This window comes from Hylobates moloch, unplaced genomic scaffold, assembly GCF_009828535.3.
Source record: "Hylobates moloch isolate HMO894 unplaced genomic scaffold, HMol_V3 SCAFFOLD_42, whole genome shotgun sequence".
NCBI lineage: Eukaryota > Metazoa > Chordata > Mammalia > Primates > Hylobatidae > Hylobates > Hylobates moloch.
The window spans coordinates 231537-247476 of record NW_026652317.1 but is presented as its reverse complement, the minus strand read 5'-3'; the positions used below and the strand labels follow the sequence as shown (position 1 = coordinate 247476).

The 15940-nt window shown below is 39.8% G+C and overlaps 1 protein-coding gene across 14 annotated transcripts in view; it reads left to right on the top strand.

Moving 5' to 3' along the window:
- LOC116463573 (C-Jun-amino-terminal kinase-interacting protein 4) overlaps nucleotides 1-15106 on the top strand; it is a 165472-nt gene extending 150366 nt beyond the window's left edge. For 8 of the 14 annotated variants that reach the window (XM_058434731.1, XM_032146748.2, XM_032146747.2 and 5 more), the window contains 4 exons: nucleotides 1108-1146; nucleotides 2055-2231; nucleotides 6416-6565; nucleotides 10890-15106. In XM_058434731.1, the coding sequence (XP_058290714.1) occupies nucleotides 1108-1146; nucleotides 2055-2231; nucleotides 6416-6565; nucleotides 10890-11005 (482 nt within the window). In that variant the 3' untranslated portion in view covers nucleotides 11006-15106. The remainder of the gene's footprint in view (nucleotides 1-1107; nucleotides 1147-2054; nucleotides 2232-6415; nucleotides 6566-10889) is intronic. The other 6 variants (XM_032146753.2, XM_032146751.2, XM_058434730.1 and 3 more) reach the window with 2 other exon arrangements.
- Nucleotides 15107-15940: the final 834 nt, after the last annotated feature.

The following is a 15940-nucleotide window of genomic DNA, read 5'->3' as shown; positions in this document are numbered from 1 at the left end:
GATGGCAAAGATCTAGCTATTGTTACTTCACTCAATGAAACTTATAAATTCTAGGAAAATAAGTTTTCATGTATCAAGACCAATACTCATAATTAAAAGTTTTTCATTGTGAAAACGTTTTCACAGTTCAGGAATCACAGTCCTATTTCATCTTTGAAATAAAAGTTAAAGTCCATTTTTCTTAAGCCTTATTATACCATTATCCAAAAACACTACCTAGCATTCATCCTAGTTTTTCGTATCTCCTTAGCAGATAGTTTAGTATATTCCATTTGTCTTATTTGAGGTTTAAAAAAAGTTGTGGAAGAAGTTTCTCAGGAGTTCAGCAAGCCTTTCCTTCTATCTTCTATTTTAAAAGAATGTGATTTATTGTTTTTATGAATAAAATATACCTTGTGTGTTTCTCATATGATGTTCCATTACATTAATCATCCATTAAGTAAATGTTTTTTGTTGCAAAATTCATGGCAGGGAATGGTTTAAAAGCAAATATTGTAAGTCTATAAAATACATTAATGAATATACACTTCAAAATCACCCTACCTTTTTTCAGGCCAGAGGAGGGAGAAAGACTAGAAGGTATTTCAGAAGCCTTTAAAAGAAAGCAAGGTTTCAATCCCACCTGTCTTTTCTGCAGTTACTTATAAATCATATTTAGACCTCTCCTTATATCCTAAGAGATTCCAGGATCCCCTAGAGTTCATTTCAGTTATTTGTAAGAGCTTCATTTTAGCATAGTTATTGGAACAGGATTTCTTTTTTAAAACACACACACAGAGAAATAAAGGAGAAATTTTAGCATTTAGGAAATGCTACACATTGAGTTCTTAGTGTTTTGATTCAGATTCACTAAAATTGCTTTATTATTTAAAAAAAAAACCACCACCACAAATCAGATTTTCCTTTTTGAGCAGAGATTCTATAGAAGCCTTGGGAAGAACTTTATGTATTACTTGGTATTATGCCAAGTGGGATCTTGTTATTTTCGTTAGGAGCTTTGAGCACCAGGTTTACCAGATAGAAGACGCTGAGAGTGGTGGCTCACAGTAATTCTCTCCTCCCTGTCGTGCACCTCTCCATGTCCCCTTTCCTCCTTTCTCACTTTAGCCGTAATCCTCCACCAGGGACGTTTACTGGGGCTGAGGGGTAAGTGCAGATTCTGAACCAAACTCTTCTTCCTGGCTTCTAATAGCCACTGTAAGGCTGTTACCACTCCTCTAGAATACCCTCTTGAATGTTCCTAAATGTTATCCACTTGCAGTCACTGCATCGCAGCAGGTGTCTTTTTTTGTTGTTTGTATGTTACATGGCCACCAAACTGCTCAGCAGCTTAGTCTATTTATCATCTTTTGTTGCAGCTGAACTTTCTTTCAGACTTTGTTTGCCTTCGAGTATAAACATGAAACATCTCTTAAAGCTGTCATTAATTTACATGGTTTACTCTTGTTACCGATCGTATTTCTTTCATTTACTTACTTGCCCATGGAATGGGGATGTTTTGTGAGTCTGGTCTTTTACAGTACGCAGCACACCATCAGTCTGGGATCAATAAAAGCCACTCTATTGTAGTGGCTGGATTCTTGTAAGCACAGCTTTTTACCAGCCCCCTCAAGGGAAATATTCTTACTGCGAGGGAGGAAAATCAGAAGATAAACTATAAAGAAAGACTTTATTTGCAAATATACCCATTTACTTTAAACTGTATAATGGTTAGTTTTCTAACATTGGCATTAAAAACAAAACAAGAAACAACTAAGATTCAAATTTTTTTTTTAACTAAAATTATTTTTTAAATGAATAGATGTGTTTAAAAAATAAGCTTACTTATTGCTAGACTGGCAAAATCCCCTACTCCATTTACTGAGGTACTTAAAAATAACTAGCATGCTGTATCTCTTTTTTTCCCAGCTTTGTCTTGAATTGGCATTGCCATCCTTGTTTTATCTCAACTGGCTGTAGCTTTTAGATAATATCATACGGATTAACCAGTAACCTCTTACATTCATTACTATTTTCTAGGGGAAAATATTTGGTATTTGGTTTTTCTGTTGCAGCAAATAAAACCTCAGGTGTACCAGGAAATCGTCCTGGAAGTGTAATCCGTGTATATGGTGATGAAAACAGCGATAAAGTGACTCCAGGGACATTTATACCCTATTGTTCAATGGCACATGCACAGCTTTGCTTCCATGGGCACCGGGATGCTGTGAAATTCTTTGTGGCAGTCCCAGGTATGTTAGATTATTCTGATGAGATGTTCCATGTAATTGTCTCTCTTCTGTCATCTCTTGGTTCCACTACCTAATAGTCTAAGGCTAAGTACTCGAATTGCAGGTAATTTTAATATATGCGAAGGAAGTTCTGTAGTGGAGGTGTGAGTAAGGTGCTATAGGGATACTTGAATGAAGTTATTTTGGAATATCTCTCCCACCCCCAAAGACAAATTTGTTGATTTTTCTTGAGGAGACTTGCTTACTTTTGAAAAGCAGTAGTATTATTTTATCATCGTGGATTGCCAAAAATGATCTTGACCTAATAAGAGAAATCACTAGAAAGAAGCTTCTATCATCAAGGCTGCATGGAGGAAGAGAGAATGCACTCTGGTACCTTTGGCAGCTTAATAGTAAAAAGCAGTGGACTGGGAGGCCTGGGGGTCTGGGCCCTGTGTCTCTGCCACTAACCTCGAGCAAGTCACTTAACCTCAGAGACTCATTTCCTCAGTCCTAGGTGGATGTGATTAATATCTGCTCTGCCTACTTCATTTGTTATGAAAATGCTACTGGGAGCTATAAAGCACCACCCAGAAAAAAGGTGGAAGTGATGATGTCCAGTGAAAAATGACAAATTATCCACTGACAATACTAAAATGATGTCACTGACCATCTGTAAGCAGGACACATGTTTTGAATTTTTTTTTCCCATAAGAGGCAAGTTTAGAAGCTAGACGAAGTTCAAATCTGACTTTGCTCCACCAACTAACTGTGTGATGTAGTATATTAGTCAGGGTTCTCCAGAGAAACAGAACCAATAGGATGCATGTGTATATGCGTGTGAAGAGAGAGATCTATAAGAAATTGGGTCACACAATTGTGGGGACTGGCAGGTCTGAAATCTGCAGGGCAGGCTGGCAGGCTGGGGACCCCGGGAAGAGTGGATGTTGCAGTCCAAATCTGAAAGCAGTCTGGAGGCAACGTTTCTCTTTCCTCGGGATCCCTCAGTCTTTTTCTTCTAAGGCTTTCAACTGGTCAGATGAGGCCCACCCACACTGTGGCGCATAATCTACTTTACTCAAAGTCTATTGTTTTAAATGTTAATCACATCTAAAAAAGACTCACAATGATATCTAGACTGGTGTTTGACCAAATATCTGGGTATCAAGCTAACACGTCAAATTACTCATCGTACTTATTTTCCCAAGGGTCTTCCAAAGATTAAATGATTATATGTACATGGGGCAAGGGCTGGCATATGGTACCCTAAGCAATTATTCAGTTATTCTTAACAACAGTGATAATGAGCTTTCTGAAACCTCATTTGTACGTTTTATATATTTGTATAGTCATTTCCTTCCTAGAAATGGGATTGCTGGTAACAGTGTTTCTCTTGCTTAAAAAAAATGAAATATCACAGAGTTCCCTTTAAATCTCCTTTGTATCCCTCTCTAATCCCATTCTCGTCTCCTTTTCCTCTCCATTGGTAACCACTATCTTGAAGTCGATGCAAATCCTCTTGCCCCTGTTTTTGTATTTTTGCTGTGTTTGAATGTATTTATAAACAATGTATGATTGTTTTGTGGTTTTGGACTTTATATGTTAAATGTTGTGTTTCATATGTATGCTTCTACAACTTGCTTCTCATTTTTTGAGATTTATCAATGTTCATACATAACAATTTAGTTTATTCATTTAACTGGTATCATAACTGAATAAAAGTGCTACATTTTATTCATTCTTCTGTTTATGGACCTCTAGGCTTCTTCCCTTTCTTTTTTCACTATTAAAAACAATACTGAAGCAGACCTTCTTGTGTGCATGTGCAAGAATTTTCTTTTTTTTTTTTTTTTTTTGAGACGGAGTCTCGCTCTGTCGCCCAGGCTGGAGTGCAGTGGCGCCGTCTCGGCTCACTGCAAGCTCCGCCTCCCGGGTTCACGCCATTCTCCTGCCTCAGCCTCTCCGAGTAGCTGGGACTACAGGCACCCGCCACCATGCCCGGCTAATTTTTTGTATTTTTAGTAGAGACGGGGTTTCACTGTGGTCTCGATCTTCTGACCTCGTGATCCGCCCGCCTCGGCCTCCTAAAGTGCTGGGATTACAAGCGTGAGCCACCGCGCCCGGCCAAGAATTTTCTGTTGGGTATAAATCTAAAAGTGGAATTAGCAACATGGTTGTTGTGAGGCCAGTTGGCCCTAAAGATTAAACCATTCTGGTTGGCCTTATCAGTAATACCACTGTGCTCTTGCTTCTGTGGCAGAACTAACTCGTCTACCAACAGAAGTCATTTCTGGCATGCTTGATTTCTTCCAAAGTATAATTGAGTAATGCATGAACGAATCCCTGTGGGGATACGTCAGGCTATCTTATCCACTTTCAATATACATTAATTTTGTTACAGTGTGTCACATTAATGACTGTCCAGCTAGCTCCTGGAGGCGCAGTCTGTGTAGTTTGACCAAAGAACAGCAGATTCTGATGAGGAAAAAAATATCCCACAATTAAATCTTGCTAAGAGGGATGGCTTAGAGATTGTTCATTTGTTCATAGTGTGAATAATATTTAAAGGTTTCTATTATTTCACACTCAAGGATTCTACCTTAGAACTTAAGCTTTAGAACAAACAGCACATTTACTAGTAATTTTGTTTGCATAATCTAAATTAAAAATAACCTGTACTTTCCTTAAATATGAGAGGAAAGCCATAGATTTGAAATAGATTTGAATGTTAATTATGACTATGCAAACTCATAGGGCTTAAGTTGAAGACTTTTCTCAGTCTCTTACACAAATAAGCACATTCCTTTTCAAGGGAGAGACGTTTTTCCACTGTCTCTCAGATCAAAAGATTTAGACTATAATAGTTTGAAGCAGGTAGGCTGTGCATGGTGGCTCACACCTATAATTCCACAACTTGGAAGTCAAGGCAGGAGGATCACTTGAGCCCAGGAGTTTCAGACCAGCCTGGGCAAACATAGCAAGACTTCATTAAAAATTTTTAAGAGACCGGGCACAGTGTCTCATGCCTGTACTGTAATCCCAGCACTTTGGGAGGCCTAGGTGGGTGGATCACAAGGTCAGGAGTTCGAGACCAGCCTGATAAACATGGTGAAACCCCATCTCTACTAAAATACAAAAATTAGCCAGGTGTGGTGGCAGCACCTGTAATCGCAACTACTCGGGAGGCTGAGGCAAGAGAATTGTTTGAACCCCAGAGGCGGGGTTGCAGTGAGCCGAGATTGCGCCATTGCACTCCAACCTGGGCAACAAGAGTGAAACTCTGTCTCAAAAATAAGTAAATAAATAAATAAATAAATAAAGTAGTTTGGGCTGGGTGCGGTGGCTCACGCCTGTAATCCCAGCACTATGGGAGGCCGAGGCAGGCAGATCATGAGGTCAGGAGATTGAGACCATCCTGGCTAACATGGTGAAACCCTGTCTCTACTGAAAATACAAAAAGTTAGCCTGGCATGGTTGCACACTCCTGTAGTCCCAGCCACTCAGGAGGCTGAGGCAGGTGAATCGCTTGAACCCGGGAGGTGGAGGTTGCAGTGAGCCAAGATTGTGCCACTGCACTCCAGCCTGGGCGACAGAGCAAGACTCCATCTCAAAAAAAAAAAAAAGTGGTTTGAAGCAGGCAGCTAAGACCCACCTTGCCATGCATATATCTCATATTGGATTTGGGGCCTATTCCTGCTTTGTTACAAAATTGCTTTACTTAGATTTTCAAATTGGTTTTTGTTTGTTTATTTATTTTTTAGAGACAAGGTCTTGCTCTGTTGCCTAGGCTGGAGTACAGTGGCACATCACAGCTTACTGCAACATTGAACTGGGCTCAAGTGATCTTTCTGCATCAGTCTCCCAAGAAGCCAGGACTACAGGCATACACCACCATTCCCGGCTAACTTTTTTTGTACAGATGAGGCCTTACTATATTTGCCAGGCTGGTCCCAATCTCCTGGCCTCAAGTGATTCTCCCACTTCGGCCTCTCAAAGGCGTGAGCCACCATGCCTGGCCTCAAATCGGGTTCTTAAAACCTTCATGTAAATGTTTTCTGATCATGCAGAGCCTTCTAGCTTCCCCAGTATTTGGTTATTAGAATATATTTACCTTTTTGTTTAACTCTAAAAATATTTAAAAAAAAAAAAAAAACAGCCTCCCTTCTGTGATAAGTAGTATTCACTTTTGTTTCTGTATAAAACAGGTCAAGTCATCAGCCCACAAAGTAGCAGTAGTGGCACGGATCTGACAGGTGACAAAGCAGGGCCATCTGCACAGGAGCCTGGTAGTCAGACGCCCTTGAAGTCTATGCTTGTCATCAGTGGAGGAGAGGGCTACATCGACTTCCGAATGGGTATGTCATTGGTTCTGGGTGCTCAGTTTGCACTGTGTGCTATGACTTGGGCTTTCTCCCAAAGTAAGTAAGAAACCACTCTGATAATGATTTATAAGAGGTTCTCTTTGAGCTCTTTACATACGAAAGGATTTTGTGGGTTTTTGTTTTTTGTTTTTTTTCTTTTTGGTATTTCTTTTTTTTTTTTTTTTTTTGAGATGAAGTCTCACTCTGTCACCCAGGCTGGAGTGCAGTGGCATGATCTCAGCTCACTGCAGTCTCTGCCTCCAGGTTCAAGTGATTCTCCTGCCTCAGCCTCCCAGGTAGCTGGAATTACAGACATGCACCACCACACCTGGCTAGTTTTTGTATTTTTAGTAGAGACAAGGTTTCACCATGTTGGCCAGGCTATTCTCAAACTCCTGACCTCAAGTGATCCGTGTGCCTCGGCCTCCCAGCTGGGACTACAAGCCCGAGCCACTGCATCCAGCCCTTGGTATTTCTTTTCATACCAAAATGTATTTGTTTGAAAGGAGCATTAGAAATAGCAGGATGTGGTCAATGTGAAGTTTTATGTGAAAAGCATAAGATTTAAGGTCAGAAGGCCTTGGACAAGTCATTCCACCTCTTAGAGCCTCAGTTTTCTAACTGGCAAAATGGAGAAATAAAAATATTTCTTAAACAACTTCATTTGTTCATTTTCTCACCTAACAAACATTAATTGAGCACCTACTGTGTACCTGTCATTCTTAAACTGGAGATGCAGAAACAAATCAGACAAAGCCTTCGTCTAATAGATTATAGAACAGTGCAGAGATAGAGACATGTTAATAAATTAAAATGTTACTGATGCTCTGGTGGTGAGTAGTCAGTTCTTTCCAAGGGTAGGGAGAGAAGGAAGTCAAGAAGTGATGCTTGAGGTGACTCAGCACTGCATAGTCTTAGTGTAAATGGTCAGGTTGGGGAATGGGGTGGGGAGGACCAGGGATTGGCACTCCGAGGTAAGAGGATAGCTTGGCCAAAGGTTTAGAGATATGAAACCATCTTAATGGAAGAAAAGCTATTTTAAAATGACAAGAGTGTGGAGTAGAAGAAAGTATGAATTTCTTGTCAAAAGGGAGGGAGGGACTGGAGTATGGGAGGCCTTTACATACCAGATTAAGAAGATTGTACTTTATCTTTCAAGCAAAAGAGAACTACAGGAGCAATGTGATTAGAGTTGTGTGAAGGATGGACTGGAGGTTCAAGACTAGACCTAGGGAAATGAGTTGGGAACAAGTGAATGCCCAAGAAAGGTAGTAACAGTGGAACAGATAAGAAGCATGATGGGAATGTGGGGAAGGAGGGAGTGGGCCATAGAGCTCAGGACTGTCAACAGGAGAAGCAGGTCTGGAGGGAGGGAAAGAGGAGTCCAGTGCTGATCTTGTTGATCTTGAAGAGCATAGTGGTGATTTAGGTGGGAAATTTCCACTGGGCTTCTGAATATACAGGTCCTCTATCTTAGGAGGGAGGGATTTGGGGGCTGTCAGCATGGAGTGGTATTAAAAGCTATGAGGGTTGGTGAGTTCACCCAAGGAGCTAAAAAGAAAAGGTTCCAGTGGCTAAACCCAGTCTCTAATAAAAATACAAAAATTAGCTGAGCGTGATGCCATGTACCTGTAATCCCAGCTATTCAGGAGGCTGAGGCAGGAGAATCGCTTGAACCCGGGAGGTGGAGGTTGCAGTGAGCCGAGATCACACCACTGCACTCCAGCCTGGGTGACAGAGTGAGACTCCATCTCAAAAAAAGAAAAGAAAGAAAAAGGAAAGGTTCCAGGATAGAACCCTGAATTCATCCTCCATTTAAAGATCATTAGAGCTTATGGAGGGATCTGAGAAGGAATGGCCAGAGAGGTACAAAGAAAACATGGAGAACTGATGCTCGTGAAAGAGTAGTGCTTTGTAAATTGTAAGACACTGTACAAATATAAGTTTATTTATTTGCTATAATTTTTCTTTTTTGAGACAAGTCTCACACTCTGTCACTCAGGCTGGAGTGCAGTGGCACAATCTTGGCTCACTGCAGCCTCCACCTCCCAGGTTCAAGCGATTCTCATGCCTCAGCCTCCCGAATAGCTGGGATTTCAGGCATGTGCCACCACGCCTCGTTAATTTTTGTATTTTTAGTAGAGACGGGATTTCACCATGTTGGCCAGGCTGGTCTCGAACTCCTGGCCTCAAACAGTCCACCTGCCTCAGCCTCCCAAAGTCCTGGGATTACAGGCGTGAGGCACCACACCCAGCTTATTTGCTATAAATAAATTGATCCCTTGGACTCGCCTAAAATCTCAGTGCTTTAAAAAGTTCCCAGACATAAGGCACTAGGTAGTTTGAGAGAATGTAATAATGTAGATCAGTAACAAATACTTTAGATATGAAATCTGTAAAGGAATAAAAAAAGTTAGGGTCATTTAAATGACAATGTGACAAATGTGATTAGTGTCACCAATATCTGATGCAAAAAGTTTGTTGACACTTGTAAGAGGGGAAGGCTGTTAGTGTTAACTTTAGAAATTGATTCCAGGGATGTCAGCAGGAATGGAGTCATTTCAAAGTGTTTTGAATAATTGACTATTGTTGAATTCCCTTTTATGAGAGGAATTGTTAGGGACTCCACTTGGCTGGGGTGATTTTTGTAACTTTGTCTTGGAGTGCAGTATGACAGTTGGAACCGTACTGAGGAGTTTGTTAATAAAATCTCTATGTGGTTTTTCCATTTCCACTAAAAATTCCTTCCATTGTGGATCCTGAAAATAGAACAAAAATTGCTTAACCAGGTTTGGCAGTATCTCTAGTTATTTCCAGCCTGAAAAACAGACTTGTCTTTAGCATAGGCTAATTTTAATAGTGAATATACTGTTGCAAAAAATCGAATTTGATCTTTTTTGGGGGTCCATTTCCTTTTTCATTTCCTGTAATATTTTAACAGTGAGAAATTGATTCTAACAGTCCCATATTTTTAATGATTTAAATTTAAAACTTAGGCTGTAGAGACCCTAGCAGACAGGATAATTTTCTTACAGGTAAAATCTTCAAAACAACTCAGAAAAGAAATGCCGACGGCCTTTTGTTTCAGCCAGTTAATTTTTTTCATTGAAATTTTTTAAAATTTAAGAGCCAAACTTATTTTTTTTACCTTTTAACCACCTGGTTATGTTTCAGTTCAGAGATGGGAGGTTGAACTGAGTGTTCTCCTCTCTCTAGTTTGATATTGCTGTGAAAAGGCCATTACAGGGCTGGGTAAGGGAAAGTTTGGCCTGCAGAGAAAAATCAGATGTTTAGGGTTTTTTCTCTTCTGTTGTTTCTAGTCAACAGTATCAATATTTTCTTTTGTCCAGCTGAAATTCACATGGGGCACATTACAAAATTCTGTTAGATCAGTGGAATATATCTTTAGGTCCTGTGGTGTATATGTTTTTAGGATTCTGCTGAAGAATCCATCCCACTAGACAACTTTTCACTGGGTTGTGCCAAAATAACCCTGCTCTGTGACAGCAAATACAATTGATGCAAGCTTGTATCGAGAAGTATGGTATGCCCTGCACTGGGTCTTATGGAGAGGAGTGTGGTGTACCCCAGACTGGGCCTTGGAAGCCAGTGTCTGATCAGGACACCATGGATCACATTCACTCAGCCGCGATGCAGAAGAACCCGTATCTTGGCTGCTACCCCAACCTCTTTGTTTCTTCTTTTCCATCATACACTGTTAATTCGTAACCTATCCTAAACTTGAAAATCATTGGAAGAAAAACCCAGTAGCTGGTGAATCTGCCATCTGCAGTGCTGCAGGCTAATTATTTTAATTTCCATATGCTTGTGTCAAGTATTTTCTATTGGAGAACGTTACACCTGTCATTGATAATAAGTGTGAGTTATTTGGATTTAGTTAGTTTGCTCTGTACCTGTGCTCACGCATTTTATAACACTATTCTCAGTTCTTAATTTGAAATAAGTGAGAGTAGACTCTTCATTTTGTATGAACACAGAATGGCCTTCTTAGCTTCCCGTGTCTGGTACCATCAGTATGCAGACATATTGGGATGGCTTTTCAACGTAGTATAGTGAACTCAATTTTATAAATACAGTCTGAAAAATGAATTAACCTTTTCTGAAGTCAAGCAGTGGCTTGGGTGAATATGGGTGAGGATTCTGACTCATAGTATTTCTTTTACTGTTTACTCTCCAGTGAAAGTCAGACAAGTTTTGGGTATCTTGTTCATGGACTAACCACGAGCATTACAGCTGACTCACAGAGTTCTGTATTTTCTGTGCTCAGCCTAACTTGAGTCTTCTTATCATTCACTAGGTGATGAAGGTGGAGAATCAGAACTTCTTGGAGAGGATCTTCCACTTGAACCTTCTGTCACCAAAGCAGAAAGGAGTCACTTGATAGTGTGGCAAGTGATGTATGGCAGCGAGTGAGCCCACAGGGAACAGGTGGGGATGGGGAAGCCATCTCTTCTGCATGGTTTATTTTCCCTCCGTCCTTTTACTTAATGCTCTTTTGTGAGATAAGTTTCACCACATAACGTGTGAGCATTTTTTCCTGTTACCTTTATATTACAAAATCCGTTCTACCATAACAATACAGAGGAACTAGCTGTTTTACTGCACCAGTGTTATAGGTAAATTCAGTATATTATGAACAAATCAAAGAATGTTTACTTCCTGCAAACTGGTGAGTTATAGAAAGCAATCCAGATGTGGTTCACTCTGCCACAGCCTAATGTCATTCACTTCATTTGATGGGGTCACTTGTTAGCTGTCACTAATAATGGAATTAATGGGAAACACTTGATAAATGAAACTGTACCATTAAATACAATAGCCGAGTTTTCCCCAGTGTATTGTAAAATTGACACACACTAATATAAGATGGATTATCAGGATGTATCTAAATGTCCCGAGAGGGTTAAAAGCTAACTGTAAATTACTTTAACTTTCACTTTCAAATCTGACAAATCTTGTTTATATGGTATATAAAACTTTGTTTTCATCAGATTTGGGGGGGGTTTTATATTAAAGAAATTAAGACTACACTATTTAAATAAACGTTTCCTGTTTCTGACTTATTAGAGCTCTAAAGTTTATGAGGCCTACTTCTCTGAATATTGTGATGGGTTTTTTTTGAGACCAGTCTCATTTTCATACTGACATGTCTGAAAGATTTATTATTTATAAAGCTTAGAACATACTCTGGGAAGCTTAGAAGATACTTCAGCACTGGGAGGATTTTTTAAAGGAAATGTGTTTTGTATTTCTTGTACCAGAGAATGGTGATGTTGATTGAGTGTTTTCCACGTAAAAAATGTACTTGTTTGCCAAATGTTCCTAGATTGCTCTTAACCTGTTAATACAAGTAAAACTGTAGTGGGGGTGGAGTCTGGCCTAAGTGCAGAATGAGGGATTTAATTAGAAAAGTTATTTTCTTTTGTTCCGTATCAAACTGCAGAACAGCTATATACTTGGTATTTTGTACGTGAATAACATTTTAGCTTTTGTGCCCTTTTGAGCTTGAAGGGTTATGCTCAAAGGGAAAAACTATGAAGGGGAAGAAGACAAAGCTAAGATACCATAAAGTAAAGGTTGACATTACGTATTTTCATTCACAATGCCCATTAAAAAAAAAAAAAAAATAGGTTGGGCATGGTGGCTCACGCCTGTAATCCCAACACTTTAGGAGGCTGAGGCAGGTGGATTGCTTGAGCCCAGGAGTTCAAGACCAGCCTGGGCAACATGGTGAAACCCTGTCTCTACCAAAAAAAAAAACCCAAAATAAATTAGCTGGGTGTGGTGGCACATGCCTATAGTCCCGGCTACTTGGGAGGCTGAGGTGGGAGGATGACCTGGGCCCAGGAGTTGGAGATAGCAGTGAGCCTTGATAGCACCACTGCACTCCAGTCTGGGTGACGGAGCAAGACCCTGTCTCAAAACAGAAAAACAAGCAAAAAATAGATTAAAGTCTGGATTTCACTGATTTTCTTGCTTAATAAGTTTTTTAAAACCATGATGCTGCAATTTTTTCCCTCTCAAGCTTCTTGAAAATGTGTGATTTACCCTTTTTTATCTATTACTCTAGACAAAGCTAAATATGATTTTTTTTTTTTTTTTTTGAGACGGAGTCTGGCTCTGTTGCCCAGGCTGGAATGCAGTGGCGCGATCTCAGCTTGCTGCAACCTCCACCTCCCAGGTTCAAGTAGTTCTCCTGCCTCACCCTCCCAAGTAGCTGGGATTACAGGTGTGTGCCACCCTGCCCAGCTAATTTTTGTATTTTTAGTAGAGACAGGGTTTCACCACATTGGCCAGGCTGGTCTCAAACTCCTGACCTCAGATGATCCACCCGCCTTGGCCTCCCAAAGTGCTTGAATTACAGGCGTGAGCCCCCGCGCTGGGCCGAAGCAAAGCTAAATGTAATTTTATGTATTGTTTTAACAGTATAAACCTATGGGATAAAGGCCCCCAATCATCAGAAGGACTACTGAAAAGAGAAGAAAGCAAACGTAGATGTCAAATTGTCTAAGCATTCTTAAGTACCACTGATTTTTTTTTTTTTCTGGACTATTATACAAAGATGTCTGTAAAAATTATACCAGTGGCTTTTATGCATATACATGATTAGGCTAGATTGTGAAGTATATGGGATTTCATGAGCCAGAGGAGGCATTTGGATCCATTGGGCCACATGTGACTATAAGCACATTGTGTACACAATAAAATTGTAGCCACTCATGTAAAACTGTTTTGGTAAAAGCTGTATTAAAAGAATAATTTTTTGCTTGGGCTACTTAGTCACTTTTTTGCAGGGCACCAAAACGTAGGCTACTTTTCCATAGCTTGTTTGCTATATTTTTATTTCATCTTAAATCTGAGCCATTTTTGGCAATATCTTTTAAAAAATCATTATTAAACATTTATTGGAAATGTTGTATAGATTCACAAGAAAGAGACACCAAAGTGTTTGGGAGTTTTAATCCCAAGAAGTAAACATCCCAGAGTCAGATCCCATTTGCTGTTGTTCAGCCATGTTTGTATGACTGAATGTAATTTAGGAAATCAGGAGTTAAAGATGAAAAATACAAACATGTAAAATGATTGTAATTGCTTTTTGTTTAACTTACTGGCTTTAACTTAAGTAATATAGGTGTGTAGTTGTTTTATCTAAAGATGTCAGATTATCTGTGGCCCTGTTAATTAACTGCAGGGACCAGAGAGAAGACAAAAATGCCTGTATAATTTGCTTTAAAGGCTTGTCCTTATGTTTGTAATTTCGGTTAAATATTTTCTACAGATTGCTTCACTTCCCCTTTCCCCCAATAACAAGTTCATATTCTTGTAATGTTTACTTTGGTCAACGTGGTAACTTTTGGAAGAAAATGCCAAAATGTAAGCTTCTCACAAGCAGCAAAGGAATGTAACTGCCTGTAGCTACCACATCAAGGGAGAGAAGAGGCTTGTGTACTTTGGGTTGATCTCACCGTACAAAAAAAGTGTACCCCTATTGGAAGAAATAAGGGATACTTGAAGGTTTCTGCTTTTTTTGCACTTGGGTCATGTGCAAGGTTGAACCATATGAAATTGCCAATGTTCAACCATTGCTGATCTGCAAAAGTGACAATGTCATATGCCTCAACCTAATACTTACTCTTAAATGCAGGTTAAAATCTCTGTGAGGCAAAGGGATAATATTCTCTAGGAACTCACTTTTGAGAGTATTTTTCTCTAACCCATGTGGATCTAAATTTTAAAAATAGGAATGAATCTCTTAATTGCAGCTTGTGGAGAGTGTAAAACATTTTGAGCACAATATGCAGCACATAACTTTTCAGATTGTGTTTGCATAGAAAAGGTTAAAATCAATTCTTTCAGTTACTGTATTGTTCATTTCTTGTAAAGGTCTTCCTACATTTGAGACTAGACCCTTTAACATAGGCTGCCTTAGTAACAAAATAAAACAGATGTCTCATAATATTAACTGTCCTAAAGAACATGTGTCTTGCAAATGCCATGGAACTGAATATTTATTTCCTTGTGAGTATTATGACTGTTACCAAAGGACTCAACCAGATTTAGGGCTCTTCTTAATTGATCATGTTCAGAAAGGGACTCATTTGGTCCCACTTTGTAACATGGGAAAAGTAGAAGAGAAAATTAAATGTGGAAATCATAAATGCTTTTCTAACAGGGTTATGTTATTCTGTAACACTAAATGTCTGTCTTTTCTCTTAAAATATTAAGTTTTATTAATTTTGTCATACATTTCTCTATTGAATATATCTTAACCATTTTATGTTCCAAATTCGTTTTTTGTCCAAGACATTCTATCAGAATTTTACTTGCCTCTATAATCTGAAAAATGGGTTCTAGAATGTCCCACTTGCTGTCTCTTAGAGGCTGAGCTTCATTTCTATGAGCAAAGAGCTCATTTAGCAATGTAGTTATTTCAGTATTTATTTCTATTATGGAATCCCTGGGGTTCGGAATGTAACTTTGTACATGAAATATATATAAATATGTATATGAACATGTATGAGGTCTAGTGTGTTTTGTTTTGTTTTTACCTTTCCTAGGGATCTGAACTTGGTTTTTATTTGCAAGTCCAGTAATCTTCCCTATCACACATGTCATTCCTGAGGGTCAGGACTGTTGCCATTTGGCACCAGCTAAAGGTGAGCAGTGGGGAACACTCATGCTGGTCAGCTTGGCTCACGTGTTCAGGTGAGATACGAGAATAGACAAGAGGGCTTAGGAGAAATGTGGGATCCCTGAGTAGCAGCCCACACGTGATACCAAGGCATACTATTTGCCAAATTATTCGATAAGAAGAGGCAGGTCGTAATGTAATTCTAACACCGTGTGCTTATTTGTGATCCATTTGCTGGGGCGAGACTTGGGAAGGAAGAATGATTAGAAAACTGATCACGTGGCAGCACAATGTGACTCCAGATTCAGTGCAGTGAGATTTAGTCTCATCCAGTGGGTTTTGTTTGTGCCTTCAAGAAACGTGGGGTTTTAACGTGATAGTAAAAGTTGCCCCAGTTGGCAGGTTAATAGGACCGTTCACCAGGTGAAGGCATAGTCATCTGTTCAGTGAGGTTGGATGCCCTAGAATACAATGACTAGGCCGGCTCATTCCTAGTCTTTATAGGACCTTACCCTGCCTGCCCCTTAGTCCCTGGGGAACAGGGCAGGAGCACCCGCCTCATCACTGGAACGGTAGTCTGCAGTGTCCCCCTTGTGGAAGAACTATCTTTCAGACTAGTGGGGAGAAACTGCTTCAGCCCCCAGGCTCTTCCTTAACCAGCCCCCGATCCCTCAGACTCAGTGTAGGCATGAAAGCCTGGAGATCACAAGGGGCCT